Genomic DNA, 25,628 nt, shown 5'->3' with positions numbered 1-25,628 from the left:
CGTCACAGTTATGGCAAAGGGAAGCGCCAGGCGACACAGCCACTCATTACCAGCCTGATTATCAAGTCTTCTGGGTAACGGCGACAGTAAATCAATGAGGCAGTTGTAGACATAAATCGTTGAATCAAATAAATCTGCTAATTTGCAATGTAAGCTATTTGTCCACAGAGTATTAACTGTGAAAGCAGAACAGCCGACTAATAGAAAATGGCTTTGTGTTAAGTGGTATGTTGCAACTACAGAATAGAGAAGTGGCTTCAACTATACCAGCCATAGCGAACTGGGTTCGATCGCTGATGCCCACCTATCCTTACGTCAGTTACCTAACCAATATGTTGCAGAGTGTGAAAGTGTATGCTGAATGATTAAAACTCAAATATCTAATGTGACATTGCCATTTTCAACCGAGAGCTTATGACAATGCCTGACATCAAGATAAAATGACAGCGAAAAGCCGATGGCGGCAAAACATCCATGAAACATCTTATGTTTAATGGCGACAGGCTGTCAGGAGTAGATCAGTGCTCGCTATGGCCGCCATCTGTTATAATATAAAAACTAATATAGTCAAATATGGATGTCAACACAAAGGACTTATTAGGAAACCTATTATACCATTATCATTAACATTAATTCTCTCTTCCTGTTTGTCTCTTGTTTGACCTCTTCCCCCACCCTTACCCTACTTTCCCTCCAGTGTGTCAGATCATGTTTAAAGGGGTGGTGGCAGTCCTCGGCCCCTCCGCTAGTCCTGCCTCCAACTCCATCATCAGCAACATCTGTGGCGAGAAAGAGGTGAGTGTCTATCTGTTCACCCATATACCCCTCCCTCCACCCTCCCAACCCCGCCCTCCACCCCTCTTACCCCGCCCTCCACCCCTCCAAACCCTCCCTCTCCCTCTCCAACGCCTCCCTCAACCCCTCTAGCCCCTGCATCCACCCCTCTAACCCCTCCCTCCACCCCTCCAAACCCTCCCTCCCCCTCTCCAACGCCTCCCTCAACCCCTCTAGCCCCTCCATCCACCCCTCTTATCCCTCCCTCGACCACTCTAGCCCCTCCTTCCCCCTCTCCAACGCCGCCCTCCACCCTCTAACCTCTCCTTCCTACCCTCTTACCCCTCCCCCACCCCTCTACACCCTCCCTATAACCTTCTCACTCTTAACACTCCCTCCACCCTTCTAACCCCTCGTACCCCTCCATCGCTAACCCCTCCCTCCACCCTTCTAACCCCTCGTACCCCTCCATCGCTAACCCCTCCCTCCACCCTTCTAACCCCTCGTACCCCTCTAACTCTAACCCCTCCCTCCACCCTTCTAACCCCTCGTACCCCTCTAACTCTAACCCCTCCCTCCACCCTTCTAACCCCTTTTGCCCCTCTAACTCTAACCCCTCCCTCCAATGTTCTTACCCCTCTGTCCACCTCTATAACCCCACCCTCCACCCCGCCTCAACAATCCAACCAGGCCCCTGTCTGTCTGGCTACATCACCAACCAGAGATCGCACAGCAGATTTCCGAACCGACACCTATTGGTGGTTGCCTGGTTACTCCACTTGTTAGCGGAGATGATGAAATACCTCCAGTGCCGAATCCCGACCCGGCCATGTGATTCCATCCTGGCTCAGATCTAAGGAGCCGCGAAGCATGTCCTCCCTTCCACCCTTCTTGTTAGCTTGTAGTGTAGCGCGTGTTCAGCTTCAGGGAGCCTAGCAGGCATGGCTATTAGCATATTATCACTGGGGGCGGGCAGGTGTAGGTGTTTATTGTTGTTGTTATTGTTGGGGTTCTATTAGAGTTATCCTGATGGGGAGTCACGATCAGACGTGCTTCACGGACGCCATTATTCAACCGGCGGTTACAATTCCGATTGCAAAAGTAATGATCATTGGCAATTCTGATATTTGTTATTCCAAATCTAAGATGTTGGCTGAATAACTTTGAAGATGTAGCAGGAGGTCGGTCAAGGTTTGGTTCACTTTGGACACCAGCCAGCATGACTCAAGATTCACATGAAGTTTAATCTGTCAGGTGTCAGATTTTAATTTTATAAGTGTTATATTATGAGCAGATCCATCATAATTATAGGTTTCTTACAGATGTAGGTCTATGCTTTGTGTATTGGTGCATATGTACATATGTATGGAGAGACATCAAACGGTATGTCAACTGATTATACACGACCCAAGTCTGCTAAGTTATTATATTATACCCTGCTAGGACTTCATTTTGCCACATCAATATCACATAAATAGAAGCATATGAGGCCAGACGTGATAATGTTCTCCGACACATTATTCTTGCTAATGAGGGATCATTCTGATGTTCTGCTGGTATCCAGACCGGGCCTCCCTGCTGCTCCCTGGTGCAACAATGAAGACACGCTTGTGTGAACAAATCCCACTGTTTAGCTTCACCGGAAAAAGATTCTTCATTCGTCATTAGGCGATTCACAGTGCATTCCCAGTAGTGTTTCCATACGTTGCTTTCATCTTAACCACAAATTAAAGCAATACACAAATAAATATGGATTAATTAATCGTGCTGTGGGAAAACGAATCCAGTAACACGCAATCGTGTAACTTTATGCAAAGTATCATCGTGTCCTTGGCAGCGTCGTCGTCAGAAGCACCATCATCATCATAATCCTCATCATCATCATCATCATCATCATCATCATCATCATCATTGTCAGCTTTATTATCTGGGGCGGGAGGTGGTGAGGCTTTTGCCCTTGGCACTTCAAACGACTTATTCCAATATAAATGTATTATATTGTTATTTTTTTCCCTTACTCATCACCATAACCTTTTTGTACTTTAACACTTGAACAATTAAGTGGATTGAAGGGAGATTGACAAGGACACCAAATTTAAGCGATGCCCCCTGGAGAAATCCATCAAGCCATGGTGGCCTGAAGATGAAAGGTTGATTAACGGCTTCCCCATCTATCTTAATCTGAGTACATTCGTTGGTCCAACCACTTACCATTCTTCATTGGTTTAGATTTCCAATAAAATCAAGAGCGGTTTTGAGTATCGGAGCAGCTATCATCCAGCATGAGGAGAGTCATCCGACGGACAGCGTTAGACCGTGAATTCGGCACACAGGCCAACAGGTTCCTGCAAACAGCCATGGGGCTTGAGAATATACTCATCTCGTGGAATGGTTTACGCAATGACTCTGAATGTGGCCCCCTGCCCACAATCTGCATGTGCACACATTGTCAGATAATGCATTGCAGCGCCACACACCTCATCTCTCTTCCGGCGTTACACACCACAGATGTTGGCTATCCCCATGACCAGTTTCCCCAAACACCAGGCTGGGATTTGCTAGGGACGGAGCATGCTAGGGGATGGCCCAATCACCCACCAGTCAATCAATCACTCTCCTAGGTCCGCTGGCTTCGTGATGGGGGTGGACGGAGAGGTGAAATTGGACCCATCTGGACACGATAATGCTGACTAATAGAAAAACAGTAGCCACTACAGAGAGAAAGGCATAACCACATTGTACAGGTGATTTGATACTATCCAATGTGACAAGTTATCCAAAGCTTTGCAAAGGCATTGATATTTTAGGTTGGTGGAATGAGGTTCCTGTTTGAGTCATTGAGGCTTGAAACTTAAATATAAGTCGCTCCGTGCTTCCTTTTCCAAAACACTGCCTAGGACGCATAGAACTCATGGTTTATGGATCTCAGAGCATGCTAGCTTTGAGTGTTTTCTGCTATTCTGTTATATGTCATTGCTTTAGGTGAAGAGACAGAACTTTGGTTCTTGTTCACTCAACACCTTTGACCATGTCAATCATCGGTTGAATGCCATGGGTTTCATTGGTGTTCTTTTACATTTGACTATTATAAACATGTTAATAATACAAATCTCTCTAATCAGGGCTGCTGGCTAACAAATCTCTCAATTGTTTACGTCCCTGTAGCATTTGCTTTCACGATCGGCTGCTATGAATCCCTTCAATCTTCATTTCATTCCCTGTATTTCCTCAGTTTCATTCTCTCCGAGAATCATCATTTATGGTTGACATTTTGGAAACAAGGTTAGTTTTACTAATTGATGCCCATTAGCTCTTGTTGCCCTGCAGCCAAGAGGTAGCAGGAGAACACAGACACGGCTCGATCGCTGTATTCCACCGCTGGCGTTATTGGCTTGAACTCGCTGGTGAACTCAAGCATGGCTTGACAGACAGGATGTGTGTAGCTGGATGGGGGATTAAGGTGTGCTGGTCATTGGCAAGGCTAAAGCCCTTGAGAGATGAAGTAATGAGATTTTTTTCCCCAAAACTTTTATAGAAATGGGCAAACAGATGCAGGCCCACATGCATAAAAATGAGATTCGACGTGCCAGCTGAAAATATGCTGAAAATACAAGGAAACTCATTTAAATTGCGTATTTTGAATTCTATAGGAACTCCCCCCTTGTTGAAGGACAATTGTTCTTCAGTGCTGGATAAATGTGTTTTACCGGTGTGGAAAATTCTACTCATTCCCCAATTAAATGTATCTGTGACTTCTGTGATATTTCTTTCCAAAAAGGGCTTCAGGACGCTTTACTTGAAAGCAAATTAACTCTGAAAAATCCTATACCGGGGTTTGGAATAAGCAATTACTGGACACAACCAGGAGACAAAGCCAGGACACAGTTGATTGCTCATGAATGCTTGTTGGGCAAATTTGAAAAGCTTTCATCGGGATTTTGGAGGCCACGGTTTGTTTATAGGTGCAGTGGTGTCGTTTGCATGGCTATTGTACCATGGTCTTCATGACCGTGCTGCTATTGAACCACTCGCATGAGTGCATGTCCATGCGCTTGTCCACCCAGATATGCAGTGATCCACTCTCTCCCGGCCCGCTGTGTATTCACAGCATGTGTTTATGATTCTTGTTCAGTTTGTGTACAGCTGCCAAATTGGCTTTCTATTGAGTACTGTGTGTCTGGTAGCTCAGCGGCATGAGATGTTTTTTTTTTGTTATGTGGACAGTTCTTTTTTAGCACATAAAAATGGTGAGTAGGTTAGTTTCAATTGCTTTCGGCTATCATGCTTGAGAAAATGCTTACCCCCAAAAGAACATAATAAGTTCAGCCTCTGTTTTCTTCCAAAAGTTTCTGTAGCAATCAACCAAGCCTGCATCTTTGTTTACCAAACACTGCGCAAGGTTGAAAAGTTTTAGTGATTGTTCTGGGATACTAAACCTCTAACATAAATGGGGGACTTTTCTGGGAATCACCTCCACTTAATCGTCCTAAATTTCTGTACGTTTGGGGTCAAAGATTGTCCTTATGCATTGTCTGGCAAGCACCAATGGAATGGCTATGTATCCACATATTCGCTTCATATCTTTAGTTAATATTCCTTAAAGATTCTGACTTGTGTATTGCGAACATCAGACCATTCTTTGGTATTCTTTAAAGTAACTGGTTTTGGTTAGTTCAATTATCTATCTCTATGCTCATTTGTTCAGTATTGGCTCACCCACTGAGCATATTTTGAAGAGTTCTGCTAATTGGATGTCCTCTGTTGACTAATCAGTAGGAATAGAGAAACAACATTTGATATTGTAGTTATATTCTTCTGGTTTATGATGGATTGACCTAGCCGTGGAACCAGTCAAATCTGCAAGCTCATGTTTTATTTGCCCTGGCAGTAGATCTGCCCCCCCTCCCATTCAGACAGATCTGGAACTATTGAAGCCACTATTCCGACAGTATTAACAGAACTGGATGGTACATTGTCTCTTTAAACAACTGCACTTAAAGCTTTTGTAGATAAGAAAGATGTGTTAATTTAGCAACATAGCATTCAGCACTCGTGGCTCGGATTGGCTATCCAATTGCATCCAGAGGCATTTTGGTCTGCACCCTTTGAAAAACGGCCCATTGAACTCCAAAAGGAACTGAGAGGTTGCAAAGAATACCCATTTGGGAAATAGTTTACTGATGTGAGTGGGATTGTTTAATGGTTGAGGGTTTGCCTACGACATTCAACTAATGTAAATCATAATGAGATCCCATTATTTTGAATATGATTAGTTTTCTTCTTTTGTCCCCCTGTAATATATTTGTACTAACAAACTTAATTTGTTGATGTGCTCCTCTGCTACTTGCCCATTTTACCTTTTTTATCCGACCACTCCTCTGCATGTCTCCTCTATTCCAATTAGGGCTGGGCCATTCCAAACGATCACAAAAGTAACATAATCTAGTTTTTCTATTTTCAATTTTTTTTATATCTATATATTTTTTTCTTTAATGTTTTATAGAACAGCTGGATACATATCTGTATATTATTTTAGATTGGAACATTTTCTTTTTGACCATTTTGTGTATTTTTTTAAGGCGAATTTTTATAGTGCTCAGTTACAAAGTTTTTTTTGGGAGCGACATGCTGAATGAATACAACATGTTTTCAATCTCAAAAACAATCGTTTGAATAATTGTGGTTCCAATATTGACCATAATAATCGCTGATTATGATTTTTCCCATAACCGAGCAGCCCTAATTCCAATGCTTATCACTTTTGGATTTTCTCTCCCATCTTTTTCCCCTGCCCACGTCATACCTCTCCAGGCTCCCTCCATTCCCTTCCTTCCAATCCCTCTCATCAGCAACTGTGCCTGATAACCTGCTCCAACCATAGCCGGCGCGGCTGAGGGAAAGCTCTAAGCTGAGAGAGAGAGAGAGAGAGAGAGAGAGAGAGAGAGAGAGAGAGAGAGAGAGAGAGAGAGAGAGAGAGAGAGAGAGAGAGGAATTGTGTGAATTGACAAGAAAGCCTTGCTCTCTCTCGCCGCTCCACATATGATCATGCATGAATATACAAACACAAGCAACACATGCACACAAATGCAGATGCAAGTACACAAACACACACACACCACATCTATAATCACACACCCAAACACGGTATCAGCCTCCGACTGGATCTGTGTTTGTTTGTTTTTCTTTTTTTGTTTGTTCTTTTTTTGTCTCTTCGTGTGGGTTCTGTTCCAAAGTAAAGAAAGTACAGAACAGTAATTCATCTTTTAATCCACCCTGGAGGTACAATACAATTTGGATCTTAAGGAAAGAAATGTTTTTAGCAGCATGATCAACAAAGTTTTTAATTATTGATACGGTCTATGTCAAGCAGTGGTTTGGTACAGATCCATAAAACTGCAGCTTTGTTTATTCATGTTGGTGTCGGAGCCCAGAGAGGAGATGCGATCTGGAATATCAATGGGACTGTCAGTATTCCATTCACACTCCACGCAGAAGTCTCGCATTCTGAAAGAGGCAAAATGCAAAGTAAATTAGGCTGGCAGAGCTATTTGCATGCCGATATGAGACGCTGATCCATAAAATATTTGATTTATTGATTCAAAACAAAGTCTTCATATACTATTTGTCTCTTCTTCTTTTTTGTTGCATTCTATCCTTTTGTCTGCTTGCTCAAAGCCTCTGAGCCGCGGGTTCTCACCCGTCTGGGTTGAATGCTGCTTCTACTCTATATACTGTCTGACTTAAAATAAGGTGTAAAGTTATTAAAATAATTGAATCAATGAATATATTTACACTAGAGTGTGAACCCAGATTCGAAACTTGTGAATTTGTTCATTTGTTGGCACAATTGGAAAAAGGACTCAGCCAGGGCAGTTCATATGGTCTTACTTGTGTTGAACCAAACAAAGACACTGCTATTGAAGCTGCTAAACACCCGGTTGGAATAATATGGTTGCCAATGGCTCGCCAACGGCCCAATTTTTGAAAGCTTCCTCAGAGAGGAGGTGATTTGAACCAAAATCCTGGCAGATTTACAGCACGACGTTGACAACGTCAACAACAGTGTTTTTGTGTAAACAGTAAAGTGTTTCGCAGAGGAAACAAATTGCCAAGGTGGTTGTTGTTTTGTTTTCGATACAAGTCGTTTTTATTATTAGCTGTGGATTTATTTTTCTGCATACGTGCTTAAATCACAATCTCCCAATCTGTGTATTCGTTTCAATTTTCTTGGAAGCAATGAGCCCAATGGATTAATCATGATCAGAAAGTCACATTGCCAATATATTTTCCAAAATTGCCATATAGTTCCCAAAATGAAGAACTCGGCAACGTAGTGAGTTTTGAAATATTCCTGTCTGCCGTCGTATGTTTGTGAATACGTGCACTTGTTCTGTGACCCAGATAATTTCCCCCTTTCTCTCTGTATCTGATGATTAGAACAACACAGGTGTTTCTCTCTTTCTGTGTAACTGACGATGATTAGAACACAGGTGTTTGTTACTCTCTCTCTCAGTGCCTCACGATCATTTGAACAACAGCGGTGTCTCGTGCGGCCCCTTGACCCCACCCTACCCTCTCCCAACCCCATCCTTCTCTATTGATCAGCCATGTTTAGGCGTCCCTATCACAGCTGCCATCTGCATTCCAAATCCCACTGAATACCTCATCAGAAAGTAGTCCTCTTGATCACCGTGGATGAAAGCCAGAGCAAGCCGAGCGAGATGGCGTCCCAGGTGGAGGGCGTGGAGTTAAAAGGCGGGGTTTCAATTTGGTTGATTGCCATCATTGTGTACACAATGGGTTCAGTATGGCATCGCTGGCCGTGTTTCCACTTCTTGTCAGTGTCAAGTGACTCAGCTTTGTTTGTAGGGGGAGAGAGATAAGAGTGTGACACACACAGAAACACAGGCTGGCACAAGCACACACACACAGTTTGTATTAATGTGCTGTGTTTTCCACTCTTCCCACCTGAACCCCTGCAACGTCATCCTTTGTTTTTTGATCAGCGCTTTTTTTCCGCCCCAGGCGAAAGATTTGTTGGCAAAGTGTTGTTTGTGTTGCATAAAAGTTGAGCTTTGCTTTGCTTGTGAGCGACAAATGAAGCCTTTGGCTCAGCTCCCAGAGCGGGATTAGGCATGCTGTTAGATTAAAATCTACTCTCATCAAACCTCCCCCTTGCACATCATCTCAACTGAGGGTGTTAATAAATTTGCGATGGTAAATAATGATAGAAACTGCTTTTTAGTAGTAATATTGAGTTACCTTTGATCAAGACGAAGAAGCACGTAGCCGGTATAACACCGGAGCTATTAATGTGGGCTACCACCTTCAGTCCAGTGGGCAGCTTAACAAATCAGATCACTGCCTCACTTCCTTATCTTTATCATTTTGAATAAAGCCCTCACAAGGTCTGTGGCCAGAAGGTCTGATTTTCTAGGCATTTAAAAGACTAGCAATCTGATTCATAGAGACACAAAGACTTGACTTTCTATCAAATGAAGCAACCTGAGTTAATACAGCACATTCCTTCAAGGAAAGAATGTATTTCTTTCTATCGCCCTCCCTGTCCCTGCTCTTTTCACTCTTTCTATTTATCCTCTTGCTCGTATGGCGGGCTAGAGGATAAATAGATCTCTCTCTCTCTCTCTCTCTCTCTCTCTCTCTCTCTCTCTCTCTCTCTCTCTCTCTCTCTCTCTCTCTCTCTCTCTCCTAGCTGATCGATGAGATAGGGATCTCGTGGTCAATGTTCCAGTCTCCTAAAAGGCACCCCGGGATCCACTGCCCCACTTCATCTTTATCATTGGTCAGTTTGGGGCCCCGGGGCCACAGGGAGCTGCCGCAGACCCATTACGGCCACAAATAGACAGGCCTTCATGGGATGAGACTTTAGGGATGAACCCGTGATGGAGAGAGGGGGGGGTGACTGTGGACGCCTGGCGGATCGGGAATCATTGTCACCTGAGCCAATACATTTCGTTTCTTAGAAAGAAATAAAAGATCCATTTCAGATTACAGAAAACATTTTTTTTCCGATTCCCCTCCACTTCCCAACGCCAACAGCTGGCCTTGAATCTGGGATTTTACGTGCGGACTGCGCGACACCACGGGGGGGGGATTCAGACAGACATAATAGGCTTGACGTCGCCCGTTGCTCTGGCGCAGGGCGCGGCCGTGTTGCCGGCAGCTCCTCTGTTACTCAGGGGCCTTGGCAGGGGCCCCGGCTGACTGATGGGCTGTGTTTCCAGCAGCATCTGCTCTCCAGCGCGGCCCGGGGCCAACATTCATCCCCTGGCAGGCGATTCATGGCGGTTCGATGGGCCGCGGCCAGCCCGCCAATCGGTCGTCGCGGTTCTTTGATTGGCCGGTTTCCCGTTTGCTTGATGATGGTTTGGTGCGTTTAGCGGGGACTGCTCTTCAAAGGTACAGGACAATGGCATTACTCACCGCCACCGATGCAATTACATTTTTTTCTCCAGCTCTTTAGGTCGTTATCCGTCTGGCTACTAGCCGCCCGGCATTTCAAAAGCCATTTTCAGCGCTTACAGCATGCTGTTTGGTTGCCCAGGTCAGTGTGTGTGTGTGTGTGTGTGTGTGTGTGTGTGTGTGTGTGTGTGTGTGTGTGTGTGTGTGTGTGGGGGGGGGGGGTGTAGGTGTGTGTGTCGATGTAAATTATTTCCCAGAATGCTCCAGAGGAGACGCACATAGTTGGGGCTATCATCTCATAAACTCTTGAAGGTCTGACATGGCTGACTAGTCCAATACAATAATAGTCCAGTATAGGTAGCAGGGCCATTCTCACTGAACAGGCTTTTGTGCACCGGTCGCTCCAAAGAGCAAAGGAACAGATGCGGCCGCTGATCACTCGGCTGGCTTGCCATATGGCGTCAGATCTGCACATTTGTCTCCTTTCAATCTCCCGGGCTCTCAGGTATCCGCTTCCGTCCGCTTTATGTAGGGGTTCACTCTGCCGGCTGGCGGGTTGACTTGGGCACTTGTCAAGCTGGATAGCAGTGGCAGCATACATATTTTTTGATTTGGACACAAGGAGAGAATACTTTTCTCTGGGTCACTGGAGCAAAGGGTGACCACCCCGCTCAAATAGTCATATTTTTCTTTTTTTTAATATTTATTGAATACAGTTTTATGATCTGAAAGTAGTGTTTGACAGCCTTTAAAAAATTCCATCTTTTGAAAGTGTGTGTGCGTGTGTCTCTGGATGTCAGGGGTCAAATTGAATTTGTTTCAACCGAGACGTAGATTAGGGATCAGTTCTAGGATTGTTAGCGTGTGTTACAGCGTTGGCACATTGCTGCAGACTCTGTGAAGCCCTGTCATTCTCCATTCATCGTTGGGAAGTGTGCGTGTGTGCGTTGCGAACCGCAAAGTCTATGGCCTTTCCTTATTAAACGCTTGTCAAATGGATCTCCACAGAGTTGTCAGCCTTTCTGTCAAACTGCTGGACCCACACACACACACACACGCACATACACACAAATGCAGATTGAATTTAATTCAATTTAATTGCCACAGTCAACAACAATTATTTGGTTATCATTTTGCATGATATGTCATTAATTGTGCATAAAATCTCTCATCATTCAAATGGTGCCCTGCAATGTCTTCTATTTGTTATGCAATCTATCAAATACGTTGGCTTAAAATGGATTAGGAATTATGTTTTTACCATACAATTCTTTGAAACAGCCGGGAATCTGATTAAGAGAACTGTGGATAAGTGATACGCCTAACCCTGTGAGACCCTTGGGCAACCATGGATGTCCTATACTGTGCAATGGAGACCAAAGACGAAAGAGAGATATATTTAAAGAAGTGGAGATACCTCGGACATTCCCTTGTTCAGCAAAACCTTGTGAACAAGGGAATTAATGTAAAGCCTGTAGGCCTTTTTAATAACAGAAAAAAGTTCCTTTAGGGTCCCATGAAATATCTGCCATCTATTGTCTTGGAATTACATTCTGATCTTCTGCCCGGCCTTTTGTAGGGCCTTGGAGTTCTCATTAAACCCCGGCTGCTCTTTTATACTATACATGATGTCCTTGTGGCCGACTGTGGATCTGACAGATAGCATTAAAACAAGGGAAGAACGTCTTCCTGGTGTTACAGTGCAGGGCAGCAGCAGTAAATGGCAAGCCGTAAAAACCTCCTGAAAACTTCACAGCCCTAATATCCTTTACTAGCACGGACCCACTTTATCTGGCTCTGGGCAAGTTGCCCTGTACCCCCCTGTTTAATGTGTCCTCTGCTGTTACCAGGCTACTGTTAAAGAAGGATCTGCGAGATGTGATTCGATAAAAAAACATTCATTCAGCGGACAATAGAAGCATTGACAATGAGACCTTCTAATTACGCAATTAATTCACATCATAGATCATATATCTATTTCTCAAAGTTGACATTAGTGTGTCAGCTGTTGACTTAATATAATGCTAGATTTAGTTTTATGATAGATTCCCATGCTATAGTCGTCATGAGTCAATGGACAAGATTTGTGTTTTATTTAAATAACATACACTGTACTACCGGGGGTGATGTGTGTGTGTGTGTCTGTGTGTGTGTCTGTGTGCGATTTGTGTTTTGGCAGTGTGTGCATAATGCTTGCCAACCCCCTTCTTCATCAGATACTGCCCATTGAAACGTGTCAGGTTTTTTAAGGGAAGATGGTTCAGAGAGAGAGAGAGAGAGAGAGAGAGAGAGAGAGAGAGAGAGAGAGAGAGAGAGAGAGAGAGAGAGAGAGAGAGAGAGAATTCTAGAAAAAGGACGGTAAACCAACCTGAACAGGGCTACAGTAGGAAATGGAAGGACGAAGGAGATCAAATGGAGTATGAGAAAAAAAAAAAAAAAAAACAGCAGCCAGGAATGGCGTTTATCCACAGCCGCACCAGATCAGGTGTGGAGGGCTGAAGGCCAGCGTTCATCACAGCGTGCTGTTCCTCATAGTGTGGCTGGCCATGGCTATTACACAGGTGACATCCAGGGCTTCCAGGGGAGCAGGGAAACAGCATGCCCAGCCCGGGCTGTCAGTGGCGGCCCCAGACCCATCCGTCCAGGGGCCCTGGGACTCCATTACGCACTGACGGACAGGGATGGAAAACCAATCGCGTCGAAGTGGGGACAAGAGGCGAGGCAATGCAATGGCTGTAGGTGTTACACCGACAGGCAATCTGCCATGATGAAGAGGCTTTCTCCTGCCCCGCGGCCCTTCAGGGGGCCCTCACCGTGTCCTCCAAGCGTCCCCTTCAAGCCCCAGCGCACCCAGCCTCACGCGGGGCCCGGGTCGTGTGACCGAATGGAACAGATGCCCGCTGCACTCGTCATGTTAATTTTTTTATTTCCCGTCTCTGGCTTTCTTCCACCTCCCTCTCTCTCCCGCTCTCTGCCTCAACCTGTAGTGTTGTGCCCCCACCCGTGTCTTACACACCTACACACCTACGTCTGCCCTAGTCTCACACCAGCCCCACCAGAGGCGACGAGGGGATTGAGACAGGAGACCCTGGACATCATCTGGGGGGGGGGGGGGGGGTGATAGAATAGGAGGCTGGCTCGGGATGTCATTTGTGATTTTCTTTAGGTCCAGCAGGTTTCTGCTGGTTCAACGTCGTTTTTCTGCTGCAGAATCAGTGGCTCAGCGAGGTTGAAGGCCGGGAGGCTCGCTGTGTAGAACCCCAGCCCTGTGGTCTGTGGTAGAGAGCATGACGGGGCTGTGCTGCGTGCTCTAGTGAAATCTGTCGTGGTATGAAGAGACTTGGAGGGAGACTAAGATATCTCTAGATGCCTTCAGAACCACAAGGAGGAGGGCTGCAGGAATGGAGATCCTTGTCTCCATGGGGCCAGAGAGGCTGTGTTTAAACATCGATTGCTGCTTGCGTCTTGGCTCCCGTGACTCATTTCTGGCCCGTCTGTTGGGCTGACACACCACCCGGCGCCTCAGGACATATGTTTATATTTCACTTCTTCCAATTTCCCTGCTCCTCTCCCCGCTCAAGATTCCCCCACGGTCGCTAGAAAAATGTTTTCCCTATTTTATTTGATCTAGCCAGTAGTTTATTGCTAATTTATCAGGTCTGGGCATCAGATCCAAGGGTCGGGAGATTTTCATTTATTGAATTGACTCGCATATTTATAATCCTAATTTATTTTTGGATTATCTAAAATACGTTTTTGTATGTGTGTTTATTTATGTATGTATGCATGTTTGTGTGTGTGTGTGGGAGAGTGTGTGTATTAATATATGTTTGAGTGTGTGTTTGTATTCATGTGTGATTATTTATGTTGGTATGCATGTGCAAAACACTGAGCGAGTCAGCCAGTTTCATATCTGGGCATCTGGTTGGACGACATGCTACCTTTTAAAGGACATGTACTTGAGCTAGAAAATAGGATGAAAGTGAAGGGGTGTTAAATAGAATAAGGTCATTTCTTCTCGATCCTGTCAGTTTTAGACTTTGACAATGTTGTATCCATGCATGCTCCAACCGCAACACTGAAACCACCTGATACAGTCTTCCACAGGGCCATACGTCTTATTACCGGTGATTGTTTTAGGACAGACCTTTGCCAGACCATTGCATACTGTAACATAATGTGTCCTCCCTGTTAGATAGGTGGGATAGACATTGCCTCCTCTTTATTTACAAAGCTTTGGCTGGGAAACTACCCCCTTACCTTGGCTGCCTGTTAAAATATAAATGTATATGCCATAATACTAGGGCACAGATTCTCATCTCCCTAGAGACCCCCTTTACAAGATTTGACCTTGGGAAAATATCTTTCAGTTTTTTTGCCCCAAAAAAATGGAACAAACTGCAGGATAGTCTAAAATGTAATCTATTTGTAACAGTTGATCATTTCGGTTGATCACAAGTGTTTTTCAGAGTGTATTAATATTGTACAGTGCTCTTGTTTTACCTAGCTATTGCCTGATTTGTTTATTATTTATTTTACTTATTTTCGTTTTACTTTTATTTACATTTTGATTGTTGTATTTTGCTTCCTATTTGTATTCTGTATTTTTGTATCTTTTGGACTTTTGTGATCGCTGTAAAAAAGCTCTTTGAGCTCAATCTTTTCCCCTGAATAAACAGAATCTATTATGAGTGATGGTGTGTGTGTGTGTGTGTGTGTGTGTGTGTGTGTGTGTGTGTGTGTGTGTGTGTGTGTGTGTGTGTGTGTGTGTGTGTGTGTGAGTGAGTGTGTGTACCTACGGTTGTGTGTGTACATGGGTTTGTGTGTGTGTCTTTGAATGGGCATCAGTTTGTCTTCCCAAACGTGTGTTTTTGAGGCAGTGCTACAAATTCAAGCTGTATTGCAGGAGGTCATTAGGGGAAATCATGCTGCACAGAAACGATTGAACAACAGCATTGAATCGATCCACGCACTCGCTTGTGTTGTCGTCGTAGGAAGCAGAAGTATCGGTCTTTTCATCTCAATATGTACAAGTGACCCCCTGGGGTTATAATCTTTCCTTGAAATAATTGAAAGAAGAGAATTCAATACTCTACCATCGCTCCCGTTAACCTTCACCCAAACCCTCATTCGCGTCGTGCATAGTCTCAGCATTCAGCACTGCATCATCCCTGATAACCCCCTCCATAGAAACAGAACAGCAGGCCAGTGGCTCAGAGGAGAGACGCCCGCGTCGACATGTGCAGTAGCCGTGCGGGGGCTGACTGTGCCTGTGTTGCCTCCCGACTGGTGTGCCGCAGGTGCCGTACGTGAAGGTGGCTCCTGAGGACATTCTGAAGGTGCAGTTCCCCCGGTTCACCACCCTGGACCTGAGGCCAACCAACACCGACATCAGCCTGGCGGTGGCGGGCCTGCTCACCTTCTTCAACAGTACCACCGCATGCCTGATCTGTGCTCAGTCCGACTGTGAGTACCGTCTGCCACACACACTCTGGTCCACACGCCGCACCGGGTGATCCCATTGGTGGTGATCACACCCTGTAATCAACACACCGCACACCGCTTGATTATAGGGACCTTTTGTTATTGTTGGCAAATGAAATATTCATGCCTTTTCACCACCGTTGCGTATTTATGTATATTGAGGTAACGTGCAGATGGTTTATTGAATGCATGATACCCATATCTAAACATGTCTTTGAGCAAACAGACATACACATACACGTACTAACACACACACACACACACATACACACATTTACCCTTGCGCAACAGGTGCCTTGGCAACAGATGTACGTGGCTTACCATGTTGTCACCGTGGGCCACACACACACAACGTGCACCGGCGGCAAACAGATGCTACGATGCACAGCCGCTTCGCCGCACTTTGCAGCATGCGCAGTTTTGTAAATATTGAGAAACAGTGCGAACTATGGTATTTCTCCATCTGCCTTGTCCTCGATAATCTCAATTCCGAATAGCACAGAACATTGACTTACGGATCCCCACACACCTGCCCCCCACCCACTTTCAATTAGACAGTCTTTCCAGTCGTCCCTTGTTCACACACTCGTCTTCGAACCACACCTGCTGGTGAGTGTGTCACAGTGTGGGGAAAAAAAAAGCGAATCAAAATAATTAGTGGCAAAGGCGACAGCCGCCGGAGCCATCTTGTGATCAGACTCACAGATACTTGTTGCTAGTTAGCTGTGGAAAGCGGGCGTCTGCAGGATGAAAGAGGAAAGAAGATCCCTCCTTCTGATGTTTTATTCTTTCTTTCTTCAAAATGGAGAGGGAGATTACGTCTGGGGTCGTTCCCACCCTCTCGCGGCCTTGTCAGGAGTAATTACGAGTCTTCGGACAAAGTCACAGTGACCCAAGGTGGCGAGTGCCAACCTCTTCCTCCTCATCAGCCCATGGCTTTGATGGAGGAAAAGAGTCCTGAGATCAATTCTGTCTGTCTGTCTCACTCTCTCACTGTGTGTGTGTGTGTGTGTGTGTGTGTGTGTGTGTGTGTGTGTGTGTGTGTGTGTGTGTGTGTGTGTGTGTGTGTGTGTGTGTGTGTGTGTGTGTGTGTAACTTATCAAGGTAACTTATCAAGGTAATTTTGCCGGCATCTGAGGGGAGATACGTCATCTCCAAACATCCGGTGGAGTTTCGGCGGTATTCGGAAGCGTTCGGAGGCGTTCTACGCATAGCTGTAGACCGTACTACACAGTCAAGTATAGGACTGTCAAGTAGTAGACACTGAACAGAAATAGTATGTACTAAGTATTCGGATTCAGCCTTTGTGTGTGTGTCTCTCTCTCTCTCTCTCTCTCTCTCTCTCTCTCTCTCTCTCTCTCTCTCTCTCTCTCTCTCTCGCTCTCTCTCTCTCTCTCTCTTTCCCTCTCGCTGTGTGTGTCTCCCTCACTGTGAGTCTGTGTGTCTCTCTCTCTCACTGTGTGTGTGTCTCTCTCTTTCTGTCAGGCAGGGCACAGATGGCCATGCAGTGCTCTGAACCAACCTATCCCTACCCTTTCAGTTCCTCTCCAATTCCTCACTGATCAACTAATTGTCAACGCTCCCTCAATGGAGTACTTTGGATTATTCCGAGTGGATTGTGTTTGTGTTTGTTTGCCACTTTAGAGTGAGGGTAAAACACCATCTTTTTAATGAATTTATACATACTTAACTAGCAATCTGTGAAACCATTAGGACATTTCTGTAGAAATTGATAGAATTATTCTGAAAACAACTGTTTGCGGGTTCTCAGCAGAAACCCGGTATTTTGAAACTGTTTATATTTGCCAATAGATAAAAAGAAGCGTAGCTCAGCTCTACAATGATAATACTGGAAAACAACCACAGGGGTCATGAAACACACCATTAGTTTTTCCTCTCAGGAGTATGGGATGCTGTCACTCACTCATTCGGGTGACATTTCACCCCACGGGGAAGACGCGTGCGCTGCGATGACAAGAAGCCTTTTTTCAGCCTTTTAGGCTTATACTGTTTATATCCTGTTGTCTGGAAAATGTCTGGAAAAGAGCCCCTTCTTGGCCCCCGCTCTCAGTCGGTGGGCTCCGTATTGTGTCTGTGTTGGCTGGTGTCTGTGTGTGAAACTCACTGAGGGCAAAATGAAATAAACAGAAAAATGAAGCAAAGTTAGGGCTGAGGGGATGAATGGAGGGAGCAGCTTCAAAAAGGAAAGGATAAAGAACAGGTGAAAGAAAACCCCAAAACAAAGAGAACTCTCCCCAATAGATTCCTGTGAAGGCTGAAGAGGCCTCGGGAGGGCTGCTGGGGTGCGGGACGTTACCGTGCTGGAAGTGTAATTCCAGCCCCAGGAAGAAGACAGGGAAAGACACTGCTGTTGTGATGGTCACCCCTGCACCTTTGATGATTCCCCTTTATAGCTGCTAATGGCAGCCTTTCCGAGAAAGTGCATTGTGTGCATGTGTATGGGTGTGTGTGTGTGTGTGTGAACGCTGGTACATCAATGCTTAGGTGCTGCTTTGGTGTGCGTGTGCTCGCACAAACACGTTTGTGAGTGTGTGTTTGTGTGTGTGTGTGTGTGTGTGTGTGTGTGTGTGTGTGTGTGTGTGTGTGCGTGTGCGTGTGTGTGTATGCCTGTGTGTGCCAGCCTGTTTGTGTGTGTGTATGTGTGTCTTTGTGTTTGAACAAAGTCTGTGTTCAGCAGTGGCATCAGCGGAAATTTCACTTTGGGTCTCTCTCCGTCCCTCTCTCCAGCCCTCTCTCCAGCCCTCTCTCCGTCCCTCTCTCCGTCCCTCTCTCCAGCCCTCTCTCCAGCCCTCTCTCCGTCCCTCTCTCCGTCCCTCTCTCCAGCCCTCTCTCCAGCCCTCTCTCCGTCCCTCTCTCCAGCCCTCTCTCCGTCCCTCCCTCCAGCCCTCTCTCCAGCCCTCTCTCCAGCCCTCTCTCCAGCCCTCTCTCCGTCCCTCTCTCCAGCCCTCTCTCCAGCCCTCTCTCCAGCCCTCTCTCCAGCCCTCTCTCCAGCCCTCTCTCCGGCCCTCTCTCCGTCCCTCTCTCCAGCCCTCTCTCCAGCCCAACCTTCGCTGTGCGCCTGCAGACCCCTCGGTCGGCTGATGCTGGCTGGCCAGTATCTCCTCGGCATACGCTGGTCCCATTAATCACCCAGTTTGGTGACAGCCTAATAGAGCGTGGCCGATTCATGAATATTTTCGAGCCATGACTGTGGAAGCGTCGGGGGTGGGGTGGGGGTGGGGGTGGTGGAGGGGATGGAGGTGGTGGATCTGTGCCCAAAGGCAGAGGCCGAACCAGGACATTAATCTAGCAAGCCTGCTGTCCCTTGTTGGAGCCAGTGTACTTGCAAGCAGCTGGACTGTAACTCTTACTGCTGAAGCACACAGGTAAGCGCCAGACAAGTGCTGCTCAGTGAAGGCCTTGCTGTTCTAGATGAGGAAATGCAAATGTATCTCACAGAAAGATATATCTGGCGTACTTGCACTTGTTCTGGCAGCATGGGGGGGGGGGGGGGGGGGCTTGTTTCATTAATGATGTGATTAGTGTCGCTGCCAGGAAGTACAAGAAAAATACTCAGCTCTCATGTGTAACTGTTTCAAACAGTTAGGAACACCTCTCTCTTTTTCTTAGCACAGACAAAAATATAACAATACATTTTAAACCCAATATACTCAACAATCTCACCCCATGAATATGATACAACTGTATGAATAAGTAGGGTTGAAGTTTCCAAATGGCAAGCGACTGCTCTGCTATGCTAGCAGTGGCGGATTAAGGCAGTCATTGTACCCTAGACTACTATTTGTGCTAGGCCCCCTTACTGATCATGCAAAATAACTTCATTTAAACAAAAAAAGGGACTTGCCATGTATAAAAGCATATATATATTAAAATATTACATGGCACATACTCGGGCACACTGGCATACACATATGCCTCTACCAAAACAGCAATGATACAGAAACAAGGGCAAACTCACTATAGTTGCCATGACCACGTATTTCTGTGGACCAACCAACCAACCGACCGAAAAAGGCATTCAAAGTTCATCTGCAAGCTGGTAGCTTGGGGTCTACAACATTAGCCGTAGTACACAACACCCTGTTCTACTAAGGCAAAGTCACAACATCCTCACAGAGACACAATTGAACCGCTGTGCAATACTCAATGTCATACAAACAATGCCATACAATTACAATAAACACAGTAGCAGGACATAATAACTGCAATGATGCCACAGCAGCATAGTCATAATTACATATTCTTACTTTTTAAAAGTTTTTCTGACAGGGAACTCCTTAATGAGGCTGATAAAATCCTATTTGCGCAGAATGTCGCTTTGAATTGACAGAACAGAAAAAGGTGATTCAGTCTGTTTCGGCCCATCGTTGATCTCAGTCTATCTTGAACTAGCAGCAATATTGAAATAGAAAAGGCATTGGTTATAGGCAAAATCATAAATAGCCGGAGTGCCTGTCAACAAATGGAATCACTTGAGCTGTTATGGGCCAATAGGGGGCATGTTGTTTTTTTTGCAGACGTGGGCCCGAAGGCTGCAGCCTAGGGTAGTCTGTGCATTGATCCGCATCTGTATGCTAGCCTTGTCTCTCTGAAACTCTTCTGCCGCTTCTGTCTCTCTGGTCAGCCTGAAGCACAATCACAATCTTGCGTTCCCTCAACGATCTGCACTTCACCTACTAATGCTACCAGTAAGCTGTAATCAGAGGGAATCAAGTGAAAGAGATTTCAACCTGATAGTGTGTGTGTGTGTGTGTGTGTGTGTGTGTGTGTGTGTGTGTGTGTGTGTGTGTGTGTGTGTGTGTGTGTGTGTGTGTGTGTGTGTGTGTGTGTGTGTGTGTGTGTGTGCGTGCGTGCGTGCGTGCGTGCGTGCGTGCGTGCGTGCGTGCGTGCGTGCGTGCGTGCGTGCGTGCGTGCGTGCGTGCGTGCGTGTGTACGTGGGCGTGTGTGCCTGTGCCAGTGCTTTAGCTTGCACACCTTGAGGAGACCGGTACGTGGAATGTATGTGTGAGATGGCCAGAAAGTATAGTGTTGAGCAATTGATACACTATAGTGAAATAACTCAAGAGGGTGGGCAGCTTGATTCAGACATTTCAGAGCTGCCAGCTGGTGCTGCTGCTGTTGTTGAGCTATAGTTAGTACACATTTAGAATCATTGTGTAACAGTTCTAAAAAAAAGCAGGCAACACTGATTGTATCAAAGTTCAAACATAAAATGCAGAAAAACAGTCTGGTGCTAAATAAAGCAAACAAAAATCTACCACAGAAAAGGCCCGGCCCCCCGTGGCTCTCAGTTTAGGGAGAGCGACAGCCAAGAGTGTGTCCCCTCTGATCCTGACCTTCTTTTGAGAGGTTTCCACATCCATGGGATGCAAGAGCCAGACCATGTAGTGCTTTAAAAGTAATTAAAAGGATTTTAAAATCAATTCCTTGCTTTGCTTGGCAGCCAGCGCACGGACATCACGGACACGTCGGAGTGATGTGACATCCAAGTCTGGACTTAGTTAAAGCCCCGATTGAGGCAGATATAAGTTGTGTCATGGGCAGAGCTAATGTCAGCACTTTGGAATCCGGGAACGTATTTTAAGGGATTAGCTAGATCAAACAGCAATAAAGACCTCTTCACAAAAAAAAATGTTTTCATTAAGGTTAAATCCTTTCAGACGCATGACTTTGACTCCCCAGATCTATGCTGGTGAATTGCTCCCCAGAGCGTCTGTTTCCCTGTTATTTATGGGACCTTCTCCTCACTGGAATCTAACATGGTACTGTCTATTTTAGGGCAGCAATTTGTGATATCCAAACACCAACCATTATGGGCCATAATGGTGGATTTGCAGATTTTTCACTTGACTTTCATTTGACGTTTTTATATCCCACCGCTCGTAATCTCCAAGGGTAAAAGGGACACTGTCAATGTATTATTTTCTAGGAGTGTGTTGAATATTCTAAGTTGATCCATATTTGACAAGTTAGTAATTTATACAGAATAGCTTTTGAGAGGTTGAGAGGAACAACCACCAACATTATTTTCCATGGGATAGCCTGGAGTGTTTACTCTGTTTATATCACAGTAACCAACATTTATAAGGTATGGATAACTTATATCAATAATATTGGGGTTTTATCTACTTATTCAGCTGAAACTAATTTATTCTTGGAGTGGGATTTGAGCATATTCGTTTTGCGTTAGGGTTAGGGTCAAAATCTTTTCAATAGTTGTTGATGACCGTTGTTTTTATTGTTGGATTTGTTGCGCATCGATTTGGCAGTGTAGCCAGTCACAGGTGTCCCTGTGTGTTATTTTAGAATAACGCACAACCTTAGAACGTTATTGACCATCAAGAATCAAGTAGTTATCAACACTGTTATAAAATAAAACACAGTGTTCCATAGGGAAAGAAAGATGCTGTCATTCTTCGGGCGCGATGTCCTGAGAAAACAATGTATCCGCTGTTGTGTGGAGTCTGGAACAAACAAGTTTCCTTATGCTGTGCAATCCAGTCATACATATTAACGAGGCATTGCCAACCGCTATAAAACAAATGAAGTGCTTCCCAAAAGTAAAGTCCCTGGTGACAAACACATCATTGCATAACACAAGGCATAAGGCGCATAGCATAAACTACACGGCTTATTCAACAAAGCACATAGCAGCAACCATGCGGTCTCCTGCAAATCAACAATTATGACGAGTTTACCAAACACATCAGAGGAATGATCAAGGCACCGGGTCAGCAGGTTCACACTGAACCATGCACAGCACTTGTTTCAAAGTTCCATTGATCTGTTCCACATTGGAATAATCTTGACGTTACCTATAGGGCGGTTCTGCCTGCTGCGCTCGACACAACATGAAAGAGTCAAGCTCGGATAGACCAAATCATCTTTATTAGCACAGCATGAAAAAGACATACAGAAACCGTCTTGGGTGTTGTCAAGGGCCTGCTTTCCCTGGTTTATGTGGAAGATATGGATTTTAGAAGCAGGATAATGATGAGGCATGACATTTTAAATTTTCTGAATGATGCAAGGTTGCAAATTGGGTCTTGGGTATTTCTGTTGAGATCAAGGCCCTTGGGTGTATAACCGGGACTTTGTGGTTAGCAACCTTAATGGTGTGTGTGTGTGTGTGTGTGTGTGTGTGTGTGTGTGTGTGTGTGTGTGTGTGTGTGTGTGTGTGTGTGTGTGTGTGTGTGTGTGTGTGTGTGTGCTTGTGTTTGAGCTTTGGGAGCTTGAGGCTTTTATCATTTCCTTTGTGATTGAGGGAAAGGTTCGATGCCCAGGGTCTCAGTACTGTAAATGTGAACAGGGTGAGGGTTGAGAAGGAATTTTTACCAAAGTTGTGCAACATGACGTTTGGATCGGTCTTAAATCCAGGGAGCAGACTGACAGGCAGGGAGACAGATTGGCATTCAGATAGAAATACATAGGCAGAGCGATAATGTAATAGGGGCCTTTATTGTGTGGTTTCCTGTGCTGAAGGCAATACTAGCCAAGAAGACAATTGTTATGATTGGTATATCAAAGCTGTTTCTTTCCTTCAGTTGTAAAGTCTGCTCTCTCGGCAGCAAAACGTACTTCATCAGTTTCGCTGATGCATTTCTCTGACTATGAGATGAAAGGTTCAACCTTGGGGGCCCTGTTGTTAGTACCTATAGGTTTCTGTTCTCTGCTCATGCCCCTCCCTTTCTCCAGATTCTTCTAATGTTCTCTGCAGCCTCACATTGAGGCAACTGAAACAATGAGTGAAGTCGTATTTTCTTAGAATCTCAGAGCTTTTGTTCAAACTATACCATAGAAAGCAAATTTGATGAACATATTTAATGGCAAATTAGCTCAATAACAGTCTTAGTGTCTGGTAATATATGGCTGTGAATTAACTTGAGCAAGAACTCCAGGGAGTTCTCTGATTCATTTAGCTATACAGTACTTAAATCAGGCTAAACCGAGTTAGCTCACAGGTCTATTGTTCTTAATAGCACAGGGCCACAAAGAGGAAACATGGTTAGAACGCACCTCGCTGTTCAAACGCTTACAAAAAGGTTGCAATTATCGAGGGCAATCACTTTCATTTTTCTGTGACATCGGACTAATTATTTACAACCGAGCAGGAAATGAGTGAGAAATGACAGAGCACGGAAATAATCACATTAATTAAGTTTCTTTGAGCAAACAAGCAGGCATTTATTAGTTATAAATACAGCATCAATTAAGTCTACAAATATTTGCAGAATCAATTGAAATCTGTTGACACAACATATATGGATTTAATGACTCTATTAGTTAGTCTCTTTGTGCATGTGGACCGAGGATATAAACATCAAAACATCAAAACAACTTTTTCCCATAGTATAGATCAAAATATGACTCCAAACATAATAAATCAATGTTCTAAGCACATCATTGATTAGTTTAACATTAAGTTTGAGGTTGAAGAAATTGAAATTGAAAATAGAAAATGTCTAGAATTATTATTTCGTGCCTGTTTAGTGGGACAGCCAACCATTCTCTCAAATATAGTTCCTCTACTGGGAGACAGGGATCACTACAAGTATGTGTACAGCCCTTTTTGGGGATAGTAGTACATTCATCAAAATCCTTAAGGCTCAGATTGGTTCAGTGTTCACGACCAAGCAACCTTTACTGCTTCCAATTCCAACCAAGGTGGCGCGCTAGTAGAGGGGTCTCCGGGATCGACCCTCAAACCCTCTGGGACCCTCTAGCGAGCACGCCAGTCACCAGGCTGCATGCACCCCCTGACCTGCTATATCGAGTTTACGGCATTTTACTAACATTAAATCTTGGCAATTCAACTCCAATAAAAGAAAGAGTTTGAGGAAAAGTTTTGCAGGTTTTTACAAGTTCATGGGCAATTCCCTAGCCCCATAGACGCATTAAACATCCACTACGATTAAGAGGATATACAACATGGTATGTAAATGTGTTAATGGAATGAAAGGTTGTTACAAACTTCTCAAAGTGATTGTTGTGTACTGTGTCAGGGTGTACAGGGTTAATTTGAACAGCTTGGGAACCAAACCAGAGTCAGTAGTTGTGGTCCCAGTAGAACGTCTGTGAAGTCTTGACTCTGTTTTGCTTTTAAAAATGTATAAGAGAACTAAATAATAAATAATAAAACAGACCCATGCGGGACCCACCTTCCTTCATCACTCACGTATTCCTCTCCCTCTCTGTTTGTGCGTGTGTGTGTGTGTGTGTGTGTGTGTGTGTGTGTGTGTGTGTGTGCGTGTTCATGGATGCATGTATGCGTGCATGGCTTTGTGTGCGCGTGTGTCTTTCCCCCGGCAGGCTTATTGAACCTGGAGCGGCTCCTCCGCCAGTTCCTGATCTCCAAGGAGACTCTGTCGGTGCGCATGCTGGACGACAGCCAGGATCCCACCCCTCTGCTGAAGGAGATCCGCGACGACAAGACCGCCACCATCATCGTGGACGCCAACGCCACCATGTCACACATCATCCTCGAAAGGGTACGTTGTCATGTGCGTGCTAGCTGCGACGCTCCTACCCCGCGGCGCCCGGGGGCTGTGAATGTAGCTTTTAATGATTTTTTCCTCTCATTCTACTCCATAATCATTTGTGTGACTTTGGGGCTAAGCGCTATACATACAGATAGGAGCTAAATGAGGTCTTTATATAACCCCGCGCCGAATAGGGTGGGAATAAAACAGCCGCACAAAATGCAAATAAATACTGTGCTAATATGCCGCTCGGAGGCGCGACGCCGTAATGGTGTTCTCTGGAAGATGATCCGGGAATCAGCAAGGGTCGTAAACAGATCACACGGTTAATAAGACGGGCCCGCGGGCAAGCTGCTGAGGACGTCCCCGGAGAGTCGTAGGCGGCCTGTGTTTCTCACGGGGACGACGACGCGGTCGCCCACGCCCCTGGGGCCTGGTCACGTTAGC

The 25,628-nt window shown here is 45.2% G+C and overlaps 1 protein-coding gene across 1 annotated transcript in view; it reads left to right on the top strand.

Moving 5' to 3' along the window:
• Positions 1-25,628, top strand: part of grik4 (glutamate receptor, ionotropic, kainate 4) — a 262,913-nt gene that overhangs the window by 161,097 nt on the left and 76,188 nt on the right. The window contains exons 5-7 of the mRNA XM_030381795.1: positions 698-795; positions 15,498-15,663; positions 25,012-25,190. Of these exons, the coding sequence (XP_030237655.1) occupies positions 698-795; positions 15,498-15,663; positions 25,012-25,190 (443 nt within the window). The remainder of the gene's footprint in view (positions 1-697; positions 796-15,497; positions 15,664-25,011; positions 25,191-25,628) is intronic.

The sequence above is a fragment of the Gadus morhua genome, chromosome 16, assembly GCF_902167405.1.
Source record: "Gadus morhua chromosome 16, gadMor3.0, whole genome shotgun sequence".
NCBI lineage: Eukaryota > Metazoa > Chordata > Actinopteri > Gadiformes > Gadidae > Gadus > Gadus morhua.
The sequence above is the reverse complement of the archived record's forward strand: the minus strand, read 5'-3'. Positions and strand labels throughout refer to the sequence as shown.